Source organism: Clarias gariepinus, chromosome 21 (assembly GCF_024256425.1).
Source record: "Clarias gariepinus isolate MV-2021 ecotype Netherlands chromosome 21, CGAR_prim_01v2, whole genome shotgun sequence".
Classification (NCBI taxonomy): Eukaryota; Metazoa; Chordata; class Actinopteri; order Siluriformes; family Clariidae; genus Clarias; species Clarias gariepinus.
The window spans coordinates 12690767-12708593 of record NC_071120.1 but is presented as its reverse complement, the minus strand read 5'-3'; the positions used below and the strand labels follow the sequence as shown (position 1 = coordinate 12708593).

The 17827-nt window shown below is 36.0% G+C and overlaps 2 protein-coding genes across 5 annotated transcripts in view; one reads left to right on the top strand and one right to left on the bottom strand.

Annotated features, from left to right (window-relative positions):
- LOC128509806 (probable E3 ubiquitin-protein ligase HECTD4) overlaps window positions 1-8704 on the top strand; it is a 128930-nt gene extending 120226 nt beyond the window's left edge. For all 4 annotated transcript variants that reach the window (XM_053481652.1, XM_053481650.1, XM_053481651.1 and 1 more), the window contains exons 70-76: window positions 363-518; window positions 608-711; window positions 1169-1390; window positions 2055-2221; window positions 4220-4415; window positions 4641-4863; window positions 5889-8704. In XM_053481652.1, coding sequence (XP_053337627.1) covers window positions 363-518; window positions 608-711; window positions 1169-1390; window positions 2055-2221; window positions 4220-4415; window positions 4641-4863; window positions 5889-6025 — 1205 coding nt within the window. In that variant the 3' untranslated portion in view covers window positions 6026-8704. The remainder of the gene's footprint in view (window positions 1-362; window positions 519-607; window positions 712-1168; window positions 1391-2054; window positions 2222-4219; window positions 4416-4640; window positions 4864-5888) is intronic.
- Window positions 8705-9564: 860 nt separating this feature from the next.
- On the bottom strand, window positions 9565-16504 carry LOC128509805 (L-serine dehydratase/L-threonine deaminase-like). The gene is made up of 7 exons (XM_053481648.1): window positions 16334-16504; window positions 15137-15176; window positions 12186-12325; window positions 11987-12078; window positions 11324-11551; window positions 11076-11200; window positions 9565-10925 (listed from the first exon to the last, which is right to left on the bottom strand). Exons 1-7 carry the CDS (start codon window positions 16484-16486, stop codon window positions 10729-10731), a joined length of 975 nt encoding a protein of 324 aa, XP_053337623.1. The 5' UTR covers window positions 16487-16504; the 3' UTR covers window positions 9565-10728.
- Window positions 16505-17827: the final 1323 nt, after the last annotated feature.

Here is a 17827-nt window from a genome sequence, read left to right as displayed (position 1 = left end):
GTAATTTTAATTTTTCTAAAAAGGTGACTTTTTAACCCAGGAAGTATATATTAAGGGTACTGAAGGCATAAAAACTACTAACAATAGGGCTAGACTTAGTCATTGTGGATAGACATTTCTATTGACGGAGCTGGCATTGAGTGCTGTTTATTTCTCACCAAATCAATAAAGTCGTTTTGGAGTGAGCATTTCTGTCTTCAGGAACCTTTCTTGGTGGCATGTAAGTCAACAATTACAGCCTTTCAGCATTGTTATTAAGGTCAGAGTCCTGCACAAAAATCTCTATGCAGGAGCCGCTTCTGGTATTCATCAGATGTCATGAAGATGTTTAATTCTCTTTTAATGTGCATGTCTATGTCCAGGAGAGATCCGCTTATCAGAGAACACCTATTTCTGCCAGGCAGCGCGGCAGCTGTCTAATGTTCCCTCGTCCCAGCTGTGTGTGAAACTAGCTAGTGGAGGAGATCCCACATATGCCTTCAACATCCGCTTCACTGGAGAGGAAGTTCATGGCACAAGTCAGAATTCAATGCAGTACAGTACTCTTGAACCTATCATTTACTTAATTAGATCAATGGTCATATTCAAAAGTTGTACTTCCTCATAGGTGGTTCATTTCGTCACTTCCTATGGCAAGTCTGTAAGGAGCTGCAAAGCAACATCCTATCTTTGCTTATGCCTTGTCCCAGTTCTGCCAGTAATCGAAGCAAGGTACAGTATGTAGTCCTCAAAATCCTGCACTCTACTCCATTCATGAGGGATGCAAAAATACTGTTGTGTTTTATATTATTTGACCAAAGGTTAAAAGCTTTTAACAGTAAAACAGTGATCGTTGTCTTCTTGAGTTCATCCTCTTGCAGTCTTAAAGTTTTTTAAAGTTTGTCCTCCAAATTCTGTCACTTTAAACCTTTACTTTAAATACCTGTGATTAATATCTTCCCAAGCATAGATATTAGACGTTACAGGATTGGTTGCTGCCACCATTTGTCATCCAATATTCTTAATTAATTTTTTTTTTTTAACAATAAGTTAATATTTAGTGCAGTTCAGAACATGCTCTTCTCTTATTTTTGCTGAGAGCTACTGTTCGTACTGTGTGCAAAATGCTAAATATTGTAACAGCTTTTATTTCAGTATAAAACTAATGCAATAACGTGTATTTGTCTAGGGGAAGTACATCCTGACATGCTGCCCCATAACTTATGCAGAAGAACAGCTGCTGCACTTCTTCGGTCAGCTGCTGGGAATTGCCATTCGTGCAGATGTGCCTTTACCTCTGGATTTGCAGGGTTCCTTTTGGAAAGGTCTAGTTGGTGATTCTCTGGACCCAGAAACAGATCTCCAGGAAGTTGACCTTCTCACCTACAACTATGCCAAGAAGTTTGATAGTGTAAGCCATGTTTACTAGGACAAATAACCTAAATAAATATACTGAGATTTAAACTGAGTGTCAAAAAAGGCTAGTTATTGTAAGCCATAGATTAAGTAATCAGGCACCATGCATTTAAATACATATATGTAAATGTAAACAGAAAAGCCAGATTAGACACTGCTTTAAAAAAGTAAGGACTTTTTTACTTTTGCTTTAATACCCAAATCCGTAACTATGTTTAGATAATAACTGTTATTTCATGAATTCATGAATTAAACCTAAAAGTTTATAAACGTTTACAATTACATTTTGGTGGTATTCAAAAATTTAACAATTGTATCCTTGTCCGAAGTTGCCAGGCTGGGACATGTACTGATAAAATAAAAAACCTGTTCAATATTTTGTACATGCTGGGGTGCGTTTCTGCTTATCATGGTTCTCATAGATTTATAGTCAATTAAATTGTAGATTGTTTCATTAACTGTGCCTTAACAGAAATACATACTTTGTTAATGACTATAGAAGATATACTGCTGTGTGCTAATGTAATGACTGCTTGGCAAACATGGTCAACATGGTCTGTATATAGCAAGCAGTTTTGCCAACATTTTACCACTTCACAGCACAATGTTCACTTGTTTGTCTGATTTAAAAAAAATCAGTGTCACTTTGCTATTTTTAGGTGATGGATAAGGCAGAGTTGGAAACGTTATGCACAGAAATCTCATCGCAGAGCCATTCCGGTGAAAGCCCTGACTCGCCCAGCCGGCCGGTCTGTTCCTTCACTTATGTCACCATGACAGGAGAAGAGGTGGAACTGTGTCAGGGTGGACATAAGCTTGCCATCAGGTACAGTAAGGTTTAAAAGACAAGTAGATAAAGGAGTGGGGAAAATGGATATTGTTTGCCGAATTCTGACGGTTTCACACTCTTAAGATTTCATTCAGTCACATTTATCTTTAATTACAGCACACAGTTTGGTGGCCAGTTAACATGTGGAAACTGTGAAATTGATTCCTCATGCTCCCAGAACCAAATCTTTACAATTTAAGTTATAGAATATGCCTCTGTCATCAGGAATGAAAAATTCACTTAATTTGATAACCTGGTCATTCAGTATATTCAGGTCATCAGCTGACTAAATTGTAGTTCCAGATAACATTGCTAGAGTCTAGACCTGACCAACTGAAGCAACCCCAGATCATAACACTGCCTCCTGAGGCTTGTACAGTGGCCTCTATGCATGATGGGTGCATCACTTCACACTTACCAATCACTCTGGAATAGGGTCAGAATCTCCATTTTAAGATTTTTTAAAACACAATTTTCATGAAGTTGACAGCTCAGAACTGTCCTTTTAAGTTTTGAAGGGTCCTTTGCTTAATGCAGCCCAATAATTTGACATTTCTGAAATGGCATTTATTTTGTCCAGGCAGTGCGTATATTCATTTCTGCTGTTTTAACTGCATGAATACGGGTATTCCATAATTGCCAAGTGAAAGTAAATAAAATTAAAAAGTCAATCAAGTTTTACTTTTGACAAGCATTAGTTTTTGTCAGCCATGCTTATTCATTTATTGATTAATTAATTAATTACAATTAATTGATAATTAATTCATACAATACCCTATGTCCCCTATCATTTTAGAAGCTAAATCACAAGCTAACATGGATGCTAGTTTCTTTTCACAAGAAAACTGATGTTCGCCAAAAATAATTTAACATCCATGTTCACTGATGAACATCAATTCTGTTCGGTCCAAAGCAGCATTTTTCTTTTATCATCTTTCTGAACAATAACAAATAGCCATTATTTGTAGAACAAAAAAAAAAAAAAAAAGTGGGCAATAGTAAGTACTCCCTTACTGCTTCTACAGGTGCTGCTAATAATCAGTCTTTAATTAATTGATCATCAGCAGTTGTTCATACCTCTACAAAAACAGAGGTTTTTAAATATCCTTGTCTGGATAATTCAGGTGTGTGTTAACACAATGCCAATTGGGAGAGAAATGAGCAATGGTTTTAGAGAAGCAATTGTTGCTGCACGTTAATCTGAAAAGGGTAATAAAACCATTTTCAAACAATTTGTAGTTCAACGTTCTACAATGGGAAAGATTGCAAAGGCAAGAAAACCATTAAATACAGTTGCCAATCATTCCAGGATTTAACCTCCCAGCAATTCACCCCAAGGTCACCTCCTTCAATGCTCAGAGTAATACAAAAAAGACCCCCTAGGGTCATAGACCCTACAGGACTCACTGAGCATGGTAAATGTTAAAGTCACTGCCAGCACAAAAATAAAAATTAAAATTGTCCCCCGATTTTCTCCCTAATTTAGTCGTGTCCAATTCCTCCCGATCACTAGGGGGCTCCCACATTAAGCTACTACGACCCCTCAGTCAGGAGGGCCGAAGACTATCACTTGTTTCCTCTAACCACGTGACGCCAGCCGACCGCATCTTTTCAAACTGCTTGCTCACGCACCTTTGGGGGCAGCATAACACACTCGGAGGACAGTTGTTTACAATCACACTAAAAGATGCAAAATAATATTGCTGCTCTAACTAGTTTACAAAAAACTATGTCAAGAAATGATATTTTAATTTAACAATGTGCAGGGGTTTTATTATTTTTTTGCAAACAAGTTGCAAATTTAAATTTGGTTTTAACATTTTGACATGCTGATGGATGACACCTAAAATCAGGAAATTGTCCTTTTAACTAAGATAGAGCAATAGCCCCTGAAAGTGTCTGTGCATGACTAGTGTTTTTTACGCTTGCTTTATCAAATCTTACTTAAAAAAAAGTTTAATTGTTTTATACTTCATTACTCTTTTGTATTTCTAGCTGGGAGAACAAAGACTTGTATGCTCAAGCAGTACGTGGCTTGCGTCTGCGTGAACTGCAAAATGTGGAGCGTATGAGTGCTGTTCGTGCTGGCTTGGGCTCCATTATTCCTCTTCAACTTCTCACTATGCTCAGTCCGTTAGAGATAGAACTGCGTACCTGTGGCCTCCCCTACATCAACCTGGAATTTCTAAAAGTAATATTATTTACCTGCTTATTCCTATTTTACCCTTTCCACTTGTGTCATAAATGGAAATGGTATACATTTTATATTTGTAATGACATTTTGGATTAAAGTGTTTTGCAAATAAAATGTGTTATGAAATCTCTAAATTGTTATGACAGCTGCTAATATATCTAACCTACTGTATGCTCTAAGTACAAAAATCCTTTTTTTTTGGTCACAACTTTAACAATTCAGGCTCATACAATGTATCAAGTGGGGCTGATGGAGACCGACCAGCACATTGAGTTCTTCTGGACAGCACTGGAGATGTTTACACAGGAAGAGCTCTGTAAGTTCATTAAGTTTGCCTGCAATCAAGAACGGATACCCTTCACCTGCCCCTGCAAGGATGGTGGGCCAGACACTGCTCATGTGCCTCCTTATCCCATGAAAATTGCCCCTCCAGATGGTGCAGTGGGTATGTATATTGTCCAGTTTTCTGTTTGTGGAGCATTAACATATTCAAGAATAAATAGTTGCATTACAAATGTATGCATATGCACAATTGGAATAAAGGAAATAGTGTGCGTGTGTCAGTCCGAGGTCTGAAAAACTTTTGCATCTTCTACTTTTTATATCCTAATGATATGCTATATACATTTTATATGCTAGTTCTGGGGGACCTTTAAGCAAAAGATTTTTTATATATATTTATATTCTATCCAACTTTCCATCTAATCTTTGTAGATTTAGAGAAGGCGTACGACAGGGTGCCGAGAGAGGAGCTGTGGTGTTGTATGAGGAAGTCTGGAGTGACAGAGAAGTATGTTAGAGTGGTGCAGGACATGTATGAGAGCTGTAAGACAGTGGTGAGATGTGCTGCAGGTGTGACAGAAGAGTTCAAGGTGGAGGTGGATCTGCATCAAGGATAGGCTCTAAGCCCCTTTTTGTTTGCTCTGGTGATGGACTGGATGACAGATGAGGTTATAGACAGGAGTCTCCATGGACAATGATGTTTGCAGATGACATTGTGCTTTTTAGCAAGAGCAGGGAACAGGTGGAGGAAAATTTGGAAAGGTGGAGGTATGCTCTGGAAAGCAGAGAAATGAAGGTTAGCCGCAGTAAGACGGAATACATGTGTGTAAATAAGAGGAACCCAAGAGGAACGGTGAGGCTACAGGAAGTAGAGGTAAAGAAGGTGCAGGACTTTAAGTACTTAGGGTCAACAGTCCAGAGCAACGAAAAGTGTGGAAAGGAGGTAAAAAGGCAGGTACGGGCAGGTTGGAATGGGTGGAGAAAAGTTTCAGGTGTGTTGTGCGATAAAAGAGTATCAGCTAGAATGAAAGGAAAGGTGTTCAAGACAGTGGTGAGACCAGCGATGCTCTATGGCTTAGAGACCGTAAAGTAAAAGTAAAATGTTGCTAAAAAGTGTTAATTAACCCCATGTATCGAGACTTTTTTTGGTTCACTCTTTAAAGTGATGAATTTATTTTTTGTTTTTAGGTTCACCTGACCATCGTTACATTCGAGTAGAGACCTGCATGTTTATGGTGAAACTGCCACAGTATTCCTCACTTGATGTGATGCTGGAAAAGTTACGTTATGCCATACACTATCGTGAGGACCCTCTGAGTGGCTAAAATGTTTGAGAACACAAACACATCCACAAAAATACCACACATTCATGTTAACTCGCACCTATTGTTTATGGAAATTTGGACTCCGAGTGCTCCCATTTATCCAAGTTTGGTTGCCTTCAAAAAGACAAGAGTTTTGTTTTTTAGATCACATATTTGGGAGGAATCTACATCTTCTATCCAATAGTAGTCCTGCATTGTTAGATAATATGGAAATCAATGTGGAGTTGCATTTTTATTTTCTTTTTTCCCCATGGTTTCCTGTTGTTCGCCTTCCTGCACTTTATTGTTGCCATTGATTTAAAATGTTCTTTTTATATAATTTATAAATTTAGTCATTATTTTTTTATGTGCCATTATAACTGCTATCCTAAACAACAAGTACAGTAGCATTGCAGTAAGATGCTTCATGTGGCTGAGGGGGGCAGGGACAAGGATGAATGGGGGCTGCAGATTTATTTTTCTTTGCGTGTGTGCAAGGCCTTACTGCACAGTGACTTACTGTAGGACTTCACACGCCTCTGACTACCAAGGCATTTACATAAACATTTAATAGAATAATACAAATGGCTTAAATAAACTGCTATATTGGATGACAGAAAATTAGTAAATTAATTTTAGCGTTTTGTAACAAAGCACTACAAAATCTCTACACTACAAAACCTCTACCATGAATACAAGACATTAACAGCAAGATGCTGCAACTAGAAAACATATCAGGAGAATATGCACTGATCAACCATAACATTATGACAACTAACACGTAAAGTGAATATCATTGATTATCTCATTACAATGGCAACAAGTGAATGTTATGTGCCTGAAGTTGATGTGTTAGAAGCAGAAAAAATGGCAGATGTAGGGATTTGAGTGATTTTGACAAGGGACAAATTGTGATGATTGGGGGGACTGGGTCAAAACAACTCCAAAACTGCAGCTTATGTGGGATGTTCTCGGTCCTGACTGGTCCCATGCTAACCCGTGTCCACCACCAAAAGCATCTATATTGAGCCTGTGAGCCTCAGAACTGGACCAAGGAGCAATGGAAAAAAGTGGCCTGGTCTGAAAATTTTCTTTTACATCATGTGAATGGCTAGGTGCATGTGTGTCTCTAACCTGTGGAGAGATGGCACCAGGATGCACTATGGGAAGAAGGCAAGACAGCAGAGGCAGCGTGATGCCAAGGGCAGTGGCTTCCCGTCATTCACGTGGATGTTACTTTGACATGTACCACCTACCTAAAGATTGTTGCTAACCAAGTACACTCCCTCATTGAAATGGCTATTCCTAATGGCAGTGGACTCTTTTAGTAGCATAATGCAACTTGACACACTGCAAAAATTGGTTAAGAAAGGCTTGAGTTACACTAGAACTAGTTTTAGATGTTGACTTGGCCTCCCAATTCTCCAGATCTCAATCCATTTCGAGCATCTGTGGAATGTTTTATTAATTTATTGTCAATTAATTTATGACAAGATTATGAACACCCAATGCACACGGGGACCAAAGGCCAGCTGGTCTGGTCCAATCCCACAGAAAGGCTAATGCAGCACAAATTGCCAAAAAAAAAAAAAAAGTCAATGCCAACCCGGCCTCTAAACTCTCCAGTCCCACTTTGATTGACTACCCATGGGATACACTGGACAAATACGTTGGCAACCCACAGCACCCAAAGGATCTGCTGCAAATGACCTGGTGCCAGACACCACAGCACACCCCCCAGAGACCCTGTGGAGCCATGCCCCCAGAGGCTAGTGCCCCCCGGCAGCACAAGGGAACCCAAATCCTAGGTGGTTTTCTTTCTTATGTTTTTAATGTTATGGCTGATCGAATGGTGAATTCAAGAAGTTCTATTTATGACATATTGCATGTACTTTCTGTCTGTGAGCATTTCTTTTTTTGTTTCTGAGCGATTAGCTTAGCATTTCACTTGCCATCTCAAACCCTTGCTGCTTATAGGAGGTTATGCATCTCAGCCCCCATTTTGTTAAGAACAGCACTGCATGTTACCATTTGTTACCCAATGTTATTTTGGCTTTGGCTTGACTTACCTTTGTACAGTGGATTTGAGCAAGAATTAAGTTTTTATTATCATAATCATTTACTTTACAGTTTACTTGGTTAGGTTTTTTTTTCATTGCAATTTAATTATTTTGTTTGTTTTCATTCTGCGTAAAGCACATTAGGAAAAGGGGGCAGTTTATTGTCTTTTCAATCATTTTACATGTAGATGAAGTCTCCTGTTTCTTCTAATGCTTGTGTTTGCAGTGTTTTTTGTGTGTCTTCAGTAAAACCATTGTAACATTGATGCCACTTGGAGAATGCTACTGAAGACCTCCCCAAAATGTTCAAAATAGAGCTTAGACTCTGTTTCTGCTGTACATTTTGGTGTAATTGCTGCTATTAAGGATACTCCATCCTCATTTTTTTTTTTTTTTTACCTTTTAAAAGACGAATATTAATGTTTGTCAAAGGGCATCAACAGAAAGGGTAAAAAAATAGTCTGTGCTGTACATTAACTTGATATTTATTATAATTATTTATGTTTGCATTAATTTTCTTTCTGACATCTACACATCTGGAATATAATAGAATATAATACAGATGTCCAATCCAGTTAAGTGATATTGAGTTCATAATTTCTGTCACAGAATATAAATAAAATGTATTGATGTATAACAATGTCTACTGTTTGTATGCAGATGTTGTTTAGATATTATTATTATTATTATTATTATTATTATTACATTGTTATTGCTTTGTTATTTTTATTATACCTCTATTTGCTTTGTCATCCTGAATATGAACATACAAGAATACTTCAGATCACTGGCAAAGGTTAATATTAAAAGTATTAAACCAGAAACAGCTAAAGAAATGAAATGAAAGCTTCACTATCTAACAGACTCGGGGGTTTTAGTCCACTTTACTATTATTGACATGCAGAAACTCTGCCAACACACCATAAACTTATCTCTGTACAATATATGCACCATTTAAGAAGTATCACACACTGTCCATCTAATTAGATAAAAGTGTGTGCAATTATCCAATCAGCAAACCATGTAGATACTGCTCAAGAGCTTTATCCATTATTCATATGAAACATTGTAAACAACAAATCCAAAATATTTAAAGGTAAAAATTTTTTTACCTTTTTAATTTTATTGTTATTTTTGCAAAGGTTGTTTCCTTCCTTTCTGGACAATGTGCAGTTCGCCCAGTTATTAAAATTAAAAGGTGAATCCTTTATATACAAGAGAAGTAAACAGATTTTGTTGTTGTTAAAATACAGTTGTTACATTAGACAGTTTAAATCCAAAGCCCAAACACGGTACATTAACCGACATGTAAAAACATGAAATTATTTTCATCCTATACATACAAGTTTCTAACCAAGAACTTTTAAATATGTATTTTTTTTTATAATGTAATATAAATATATAATATTAATATTAAAATATTTCAAAACCCTACCTTCAAGCAATTGTTTTAGGATTTTTGACTAAATTATGGTTCTTTAGTAGAAAGATTTAGTTAAGTCAAGTTCGACATTCTGGAATGATTTGGCCCCAGCTGTGGGTGTGCAAAAGTCAGTGGGATGTGGAATTATATATATAGTGTCTTGCAAAAGCATTCAGTTCCATTAATGTTATCATAGTCACCTGTATTACATACATGCACAGATTATACTGTACCAGCCAGACCCTTTTTTTTTGCACCAAAATTGACTATTTGTTACCAGAACTTATCAGAATCAATGATACTTACAAATTTACCCTGATGAAAACTACTACTTCTTTCATGATTCACCTGGCTTACAATTGGCCTCTACTTGTGACACATTTACATTGACCCTAGTACTTTTTAACTACATTGGAGGGGTAGGGGATAGGGGAAACTTTCATCAGAACAATAGGTGCTTTTACATGGACCCTATTATTCAATCAATATAGGGATTAAAAGGTCAATCGAATTAAATATTACCATGTAAACAGCTGAATTAAAATAATCTGTCCCAATGAGAAGGAATTTTTAGTCAGAATTAGGGGAGAGGTTTAAACCTTGTTCAAAGTGAATTGACTGATTTCTGAGGGTGGCGAGAGTATCCGATAGTACCTGATTCTGACATTTACTGCTTTACTAGAAAGAACAGCAAAAAATGCAAATGTTCCCATTACACAATGGGAATGCATCTTCTAGATGAATGTATTTATAAATGATGAGTTAATTAAATATAAATTTTTTTTAATTGGTGGGAGAACTAAATGATAGTCAAAGTCTAGGTGTTTAGGCCATTTGAAAATTTGTTACGCTATTGGAAAATTGCAAGAATCATCCAAGCAACCTGGAGCAAATCTGGCAGGAAGAATGCGTAAAACAGTGCAAAAGCTGATATGAACAGACCTGGAAACTCCTGCAGCAAAAGTTGTTTTAGTTTTAGTAATAGTCTTAAGGAGTTGAATAAATTTTTCTTCTTTTAAATATATTTTTAGATCTGCTGAAAAATATAGTTTTTTCCTAACTTTTCCTAACATATTGGTTTGCTATAAAAATAAAAATAAAATACTGTCTGGAACAGTCTGTGTAAGTGTCATTTTTTTTTATCCAGATAAATCAAGTGATTTTTCTAAATGTACCTACTAGTAAATACTACATCCCAAAATATTTGAAGTTTACTTTGTTATCTGAACAGGTTGCCATATCTACCCTGTCATTCCCAGTTGTTTTTTTAGTTTCTGCAGTTGCCCTATGCTGATGTTGTTGCCCCCACACACAACCACCACCACTGGCCCCAACTCCTGAGACAACTTATTTTCCATCTGCAAACGATTAATGACATTGCAGTAGATGGCAGCAAGAGCAGCACCACAAGCAGGTTCAACTAGAATCTTTTCATCATCTGCAAAGATCATATAAAACAAAGGTCAATGTGAGGTGCGATTTGTGCTTCAGAACTTAAACATGAAATATTTAAGTTTCATAAAAATGTTTTTATTTGTGTTCATTTATATCTATATATATATTTTTTAAAAGCCTGAAATTTACTAACCAATAAAACGCTCAGCTGCACATACAGCTTCCTGATCTGTGACCAGTTCTGAGTAAACGGTGTGCTCACCCACAAGCTTCATTGTTTGAGATGATACTCGTGTAAGGCCCAGTGTGGTAGCAACACTAAAGACCAAAACAGATTAGAATAATTATGTTCAAATCATCATACTTTTTCTTGATCAGAAATCAAGCCCAAATCAAATCCAGCATCCGAATCAAAGCATTATAATTCCCTATACCCCTTACCTGGTGATGGAGGGCAGTGTAACCAGTTCTCCCACCTTCATGGCTGCATTGAGGCTATGAGCACCCACTGTTTCCATAGCAATGATGGGGACGTCTTCCCAATCAGCACGACGAAGACCTTCCACAACCCCATTCAAGAGGCCACCACCTCCCACAGACAAAACCACTGCCCCTGGTTTCCGTTCCAGCTGGGACTCCAGTTCCTTTACCAGAGTGGTGTGACCTTCCCTGTAAATCCATGTAATCCACTGGTTATTTGGTTATTAGTTGTTGAACTTTATTTAACGGTGCATGATTTGATGAGTTAATTATTTGCTCTATACAATATACAAAATTATTGTCTGAATGTTAAATCAGGATAATTCTTGCAAACGGGAAATGTTGAAAGAATTTCAAAATGATAGATTATTGACATAGTTTAAACTAACCAGTACACTGTATATAACTGTATATACAAAGTATTGTGGTACAGTATATCTGTATGCCAACTTTTAAAATTTATACCATACTTTCAACTTGCTTTGATTTACCTATTATTTATCAGATGTCTTATTTTTATTAGATTTCTCCTATATTTGTCTCCTGTATAAAATGATAAATATTAGTGTTAATTTACTGTGTAATATAATATACAGCATTTCAAAATGTACAAAAGCTGCTCACCAAATAAGGGGATCATCATAGGGAGAGATGAATACCCAATCAGGGTTGTTAGAAACGAGCTGTTGACCAAATTCCAGGCTCTCATTTAGTGACTGTAGGGAGAAATAAAACTTGTAATGAATAAATTTAACAGTTTTTGTTGCTTCCTTTTAAACACTAATGTTAGGTTTGCTCAAAAATATTAATAAATATAACTCACATTGCCATGAATTATGACATCAGCTCCTTCATCATAAAGTCTTTGCACTGTGCCTGAAGGAGTAACACTGGGCACCACTATAGTGGCAGACACTCCCAACTTCCGTGCAGAATAAGCTGCAGCCATGCCAGCATTGCCTCCTGGAAAATATGGATTACAGTATGAGAATAAACAGTCTTATTGAAAACACTACATAGCTTGAGTAGTGTAATATACTGTTGGTCTAACAAGATTCTACTAACTATGGTTACTACTTTATTATTACTACTTTACACTATTGTTACATTTTTTTAAGAAATTTATTATTTGATATGGATCAAAGTATAACAAGTTTAAAAAGTTTGGGAAAGTTTCAATACAATTCTACCTACTTGCCTGTTTATGACCTTAATATATGAAATATCAATAACAGTACTGTAAAATAGTAAAATTGACTAAATATCAAGATGGTGGTCTAAGATGAGATATTAAATAGCATTATATAGTACACTCCTTACAGCATCAAATATCATATATTGTTTAAATCATATTGTGTGGAAGTCAGAGGTTAACAGCACTAATAGAGGTAAAACGAAATCACTTGTCATGTAATAAAACACAGCTTTACAGAAATCTGGATAACCAATTTATAAAAACATATTTCAAAAGCATTCCTGACACAAAATTCATTCTATACAAATGGGACAGAGCATTTATTAGCAACTCAATAAATGCTAAACTTAATAGGACTTGCTTATTCTTAACTTAATACATTTTTTTATTTCATTATTTATTTGACCAACATTTAATCAAAACTTTCACTGATTTGCTTGCATTCATTGGACAGTTAAGTTCCTAATACTACGGTGGCCCTGAAGTGCAAAATAAATTAACAAACCTCAAAACAAAATAACAAAACCCAAAACAAAATAACAAATTCAAAACCAAATTAACAAAACGGAAAAAAAATAACTAATATCTAGCTGGCCGAGAAGTGCAATACAAATTAACAAAATGGAAAACAAATTAAAAACCAAATAACAAAACCCAAACAATTTTTTTTTGTTTTGTTGTTTTGTTTTTGTTATTTTGTTTTCGGATTTGTTAATTTGGTTTTGAATTAGTTATTGTGTTTTCAGTTTTGTTAATTTGTTTTGCACTTCAGGGCCACTGTATTATACAGCTACAGTGCTAAAAATGGGGGGAAAAAAAACTATTTTTTTGGTAAAATATATTGTAAAGTTTGGGCAGAAGAATGATAAAATTGATAGTGTCCATACACCAAAAATACATGTACAGAAGTACTTTTTGACCAAGAAAGACAAAAGAAAAGAAGAAATTGCCAAATATTTTGGTTAATATTTTCTATGGTTTTTGTGGTGATGTTAATATTTGATGAAACCCTGGCTAATTATCAGATTATCAGATTATCACTAATAAAGTAAACACAATTTAAGGTATTCTAAAACAATTTAATATGAGCTTGTGTTTGCTGTATACTTTTGCTGGTATTAAAGTAATAGCGTTTTGGCGTTATGCTGTTATTAACCCTGGAGCACCCCTGGGGTCATATTTGACCCAGACGTTTACTTCAACGTTATATTTAACCCACTCACCAAAGTAACGATTTCTTTTTGCATTACAACCCAGTGTGCCCTATGTGAACCCATAACACTGACATTTAGTGGTAACTGACTGAACTAACCTGATTTTTTTTCACATCAATCATGGCTGCTACTGTGGTAAACCTTTTTGCAGGTCTGTTCATTTTACATGTTTTTTGATAGGTTGGCATGTTTGATGCCAGTGTTTTTAGTTTCTGCCCTAGAGCAAAATTTGATGTGCATAGTGATTGATGAAAAGTTAAAATCAATAAATATATTTTGAAATGAGAAAATTTATGTCATGAGTGAACGTAACCAGTTGGTAAAACATACTGGACATCCGAAGGGGTCACATATGGACCATGTCATTACATGTAGTAGGAAAGGGTTAATTTAAAAAAAACACCTGTTTTAGGATTCACTGGGTCTGTATCATCATTTCAGCCAAAGAAGATAGATTTCCTATTAGGATAAGGTGGTCTGGGTTTGTCGGCCTGCCAAACTCTGCAGGTACTCTGTGGTCACAAGTACCTGCATTCTTTTAAATAACTGGATTCTATCAATTTTTCCTGCACAAAAGCAAAATGTGCAGAAATAACTTATTAGTTAATTAAGTTAATTCATATATAACCAATGTACACATCTGTACATTTTACCCATACAGTACATTTCATAGCTAGGACTAATTTTAGGATTTATTGGTTGTAGTTTGGAAATTGCAGTAACAAGCAAGCACAATTTCTATATATAGTATACATAAGTTTTCAGACTCTTTCAAGTTTTTCACATTTTGTTATGTTTCACACTCATCTTAAAATTTATTAAAGTGCTTTTTCTAAACAATCTACTCCACAATGTCAATGTTAAAATATGTGTTTTGAATTTATGAAAAAAAATACTTGACTGAAATGCCCCATTTGCGGTGTAAACCTGGCAGCCCAACAGCCGCTGTTTCCCCATGACATACAATCCAAGATGGAGTTACATTTAAGATTTTATAAATATTATATTACTATTACTATATATTTATATGTACTGTATATACTATTTGTATACATTTACTAGTTATAATCAAGATTTAATATTAACACCAAAACTTTAATTAATTAACTACTGTCTAAATGTTTCAAAGCAGTTATACAAAAGTAATGCAAACTTTCAAACAAATTCTCACAAATTTGCTCATTATAGCCATTTGTTAATCATCATTCCTTTCCCAATCCAGGTCCAATATTATAATAAAAAAAAAAAAAATTTTTACTACATTTCGGTATAGAAGACTATAAGGAACATGTTTTGGCTTTATTAGGTTTGTTGGCCTCAATAATAAGGTCAAGCTTAAGCTTTGCTTAAAAGAAAAAAACTCACCTGAGCAACAGACAAATCGAGTGCAGCCAGTTTCTGCCCACTATAAACAAAGACAAGCAAGATGTCATAGTTCTGCTTCATTATATGCATTAGTCATTAAACTGTGTGTGTGTGTGTGTGTGTGTGTGTGTGTGTGTGTGTGTGTGTGTGTGTGTGTGTATTTTCCTGTAATTTAATTCATGTGCAACTCTAATACTGTATAAGTCTCAAAATATTTAAACACTCAATTTTAAGTGTGAGCATCAAATACTATTCCTACAGTATACAGTAAATAACATGTAACTCTCGGTCAAGTCCAGTAGATGGGGAAGCATGCTGACGGTTTGATCAGAAGATGATTAACGATATTGACGATTAAACAACAGAGGTTAAGCAACAGAAGGTCATCCCTAGAAGAGTTGGCTGTGTGCATATTTATGTAACATTGCCTAAAATGGGAAAGTGTGGTAGCAAAAGGCACACAAGCAACAGGGATTGCAGGTCCTAAGAAAATTGTAAAGCACTGCTGTTTTAAGAACTTGGAAGAGCTTCACAAGGATCGGAGTGGGGCTGAGGTGCTAAAGGAGCCCTGATCAAGTACTGAGGACATAAATAGTGATCATTTTTATATGCTGTACATTTCTGTATTAAAATTCCTTTTTGGATTGATTTTATAAAATGCATATTTATAATTGCATATTAATGTAAGCAATCTTATTTGCCACCAATTTACTGTAAACGTGTAAAATGTCTTGGAACAGAATATAAATGAACGTATTTGAGTTTATCAAGATCCCTGTGTTCCTGGGTGTCAGTACGGATCTGACAGTTTGGGAAGCGCGTGCACACATGTGAGAGCAGCTCTCGCTGAGGAACGTCTCTCTAAACCTTCTTCACATTTGCCTTTTAAATCTTTTTAACAAATGTATATTAACCTAAACACTCATATAAATAAATCATAGTTTATTATAATATTATTGAGATTTTATATTTTATGAGCTGTGAGCAGAATCTATCATGCATGTCCTAAACCCTCTGGAAAGGAATTCGGCATCTCCATAAAGAACCGAACATTAAGACCCTGAGCGACATTAATCACTGACTCTATACACCGACTCAACTAACGGAATGGTTTTGGCAAAAGCACTGTTTCTGGTGCAAAATTCGGAATAAGGTACATTGTGGGGATGAATGATATTACCAGCATGACTGACTCACCATCTTACACAAGTGACCGATGCCTCGGATTTTAAACGAGCCTGTAGGCTGGCATGAGTCCAGCTTGAGATACACAGATGTACCCGCGACATTAGAGAGCGGAACACTCTCTCTCAGAGGACTGACGATGTGAAGTGGATGCGGAGTCTTCATAATCTGATCTTCAGGGGAAACCTTCAATGAAAGAACAGGAGGTGCATTAGCCTATTTAATATTAAAACATGGTTTAGTCAAACTGAATTCTGTTAAGAAAGAAAGAAAGCGGATCTTTTTAAATATCTTACCACAACAAATAGAAATAAATGGCGCCGTGGCTGTTTCGTTCATGTCCTCTGTCAGGGCTGGCGTTTTAAAGACTTCTTTACATTAAATTACAGAACTCGGGAACCAATCACAGCCCTCCGTGCCTAACACACCTCTGTGCTGAGCCACGCCTGCGCGTTGGAGCTCCGGGGGCAACAATCACGACGTCATGCTTTATCCTCACAAAACATCTTCTTATTTCCTTTCAAATGTAACAGTAGCTATTAATCCTACTTATTATGCACTGCGACTGAAGTGAAACAAAGCAAAAATAAATAAATAAATAAATAAACATCCCTAAGCCGAGCCTAATTTCATAATAATAACACCTGACTAATATTAACAATAGTTTCTTCTACTGTAATATTAATTGTAGTAAATATTGACTAAAATCCGGGTTTAGTGTTTAATTGAAAAGGATTTGCAGCCACAATTTAACGCGTTTACTCAATTCAAATAATGTATTTAATCAATACAACGCTACACAGTCTCTATTAGTGTCCACAAGCTCGACATTACCAAAAGAGACGATTCTATTTTGGCTCAGCACTTCCTAAAGGGGGAGGACACGGCACTGGGCTCGACAGCCCTCAGCACTGGCACGCTGGCGGATCAAACCTGCCTGAGCCGCTTCGAACCGACACAGAGACGAAGCGTAGTTCTCCTCATTTTAGATGAACAGATGTTACAGAAACCAATGTCGTATCTTATGGTCCAGTAATTAGAACGTTGTTGTAACTTTTGCAATCATTTCCTGTTCGATATTATTGCATACATTTTAAGAAAATACTTTGGTAATTGCTCATTTAATAAAGCTTATTTTAAGCTTATCATAGAGCCTAACTATTCCACTTCACGCAATATGTATTAAACTACAGAACATAACCAAATCACATTTAAATTTACTTTAAATGTACAATATAATCTTAGGCATGTGGCATTTCAGCTTTAAACATTACTGCCATTTATTCATTAGTTCATCTTTAGTTTATTATTATTATTATTATTATTATTATTATTATTATCAGTAGACACTCTGGTGGATTAACTTTGTCCACCTCCCCACCATACAGGCAGCCCTTCATATAGCCTGCGGTTCATTCTTCTATTAAAATGTAGTGACATGGCCACAGTCTACGGTTATCTCTGATCATTATCTTATTTATTTAAGTGTGTCTTAGTGATAATGTA

Excerpts from the sequence above, each read along its gene's own strand:
- LOC128509805 (XM_053481648.1), bottom strand. The coding sequence starts at position 16,486 with ATGAAGACTCCGCATCCACTTCACATCGTCAGTCCTCTGAGAGAGAGT. Across the intron at positions 15,177-16,333 it reads TCGGTCACTTGTGTAAGATG|TGGGCAGAAACTGGCTGCAC; the intron begins GTGAGTCAGTCA and ends CTTTGTTTATAG. Across the intron at positions 12,079-12,185 it reads ATGTCATAATTCATGGCAAT|TCACTAAATGAGAGCCTGGA; the intron begins GTGAGTTATATT and ends TTCTCCCTACAG.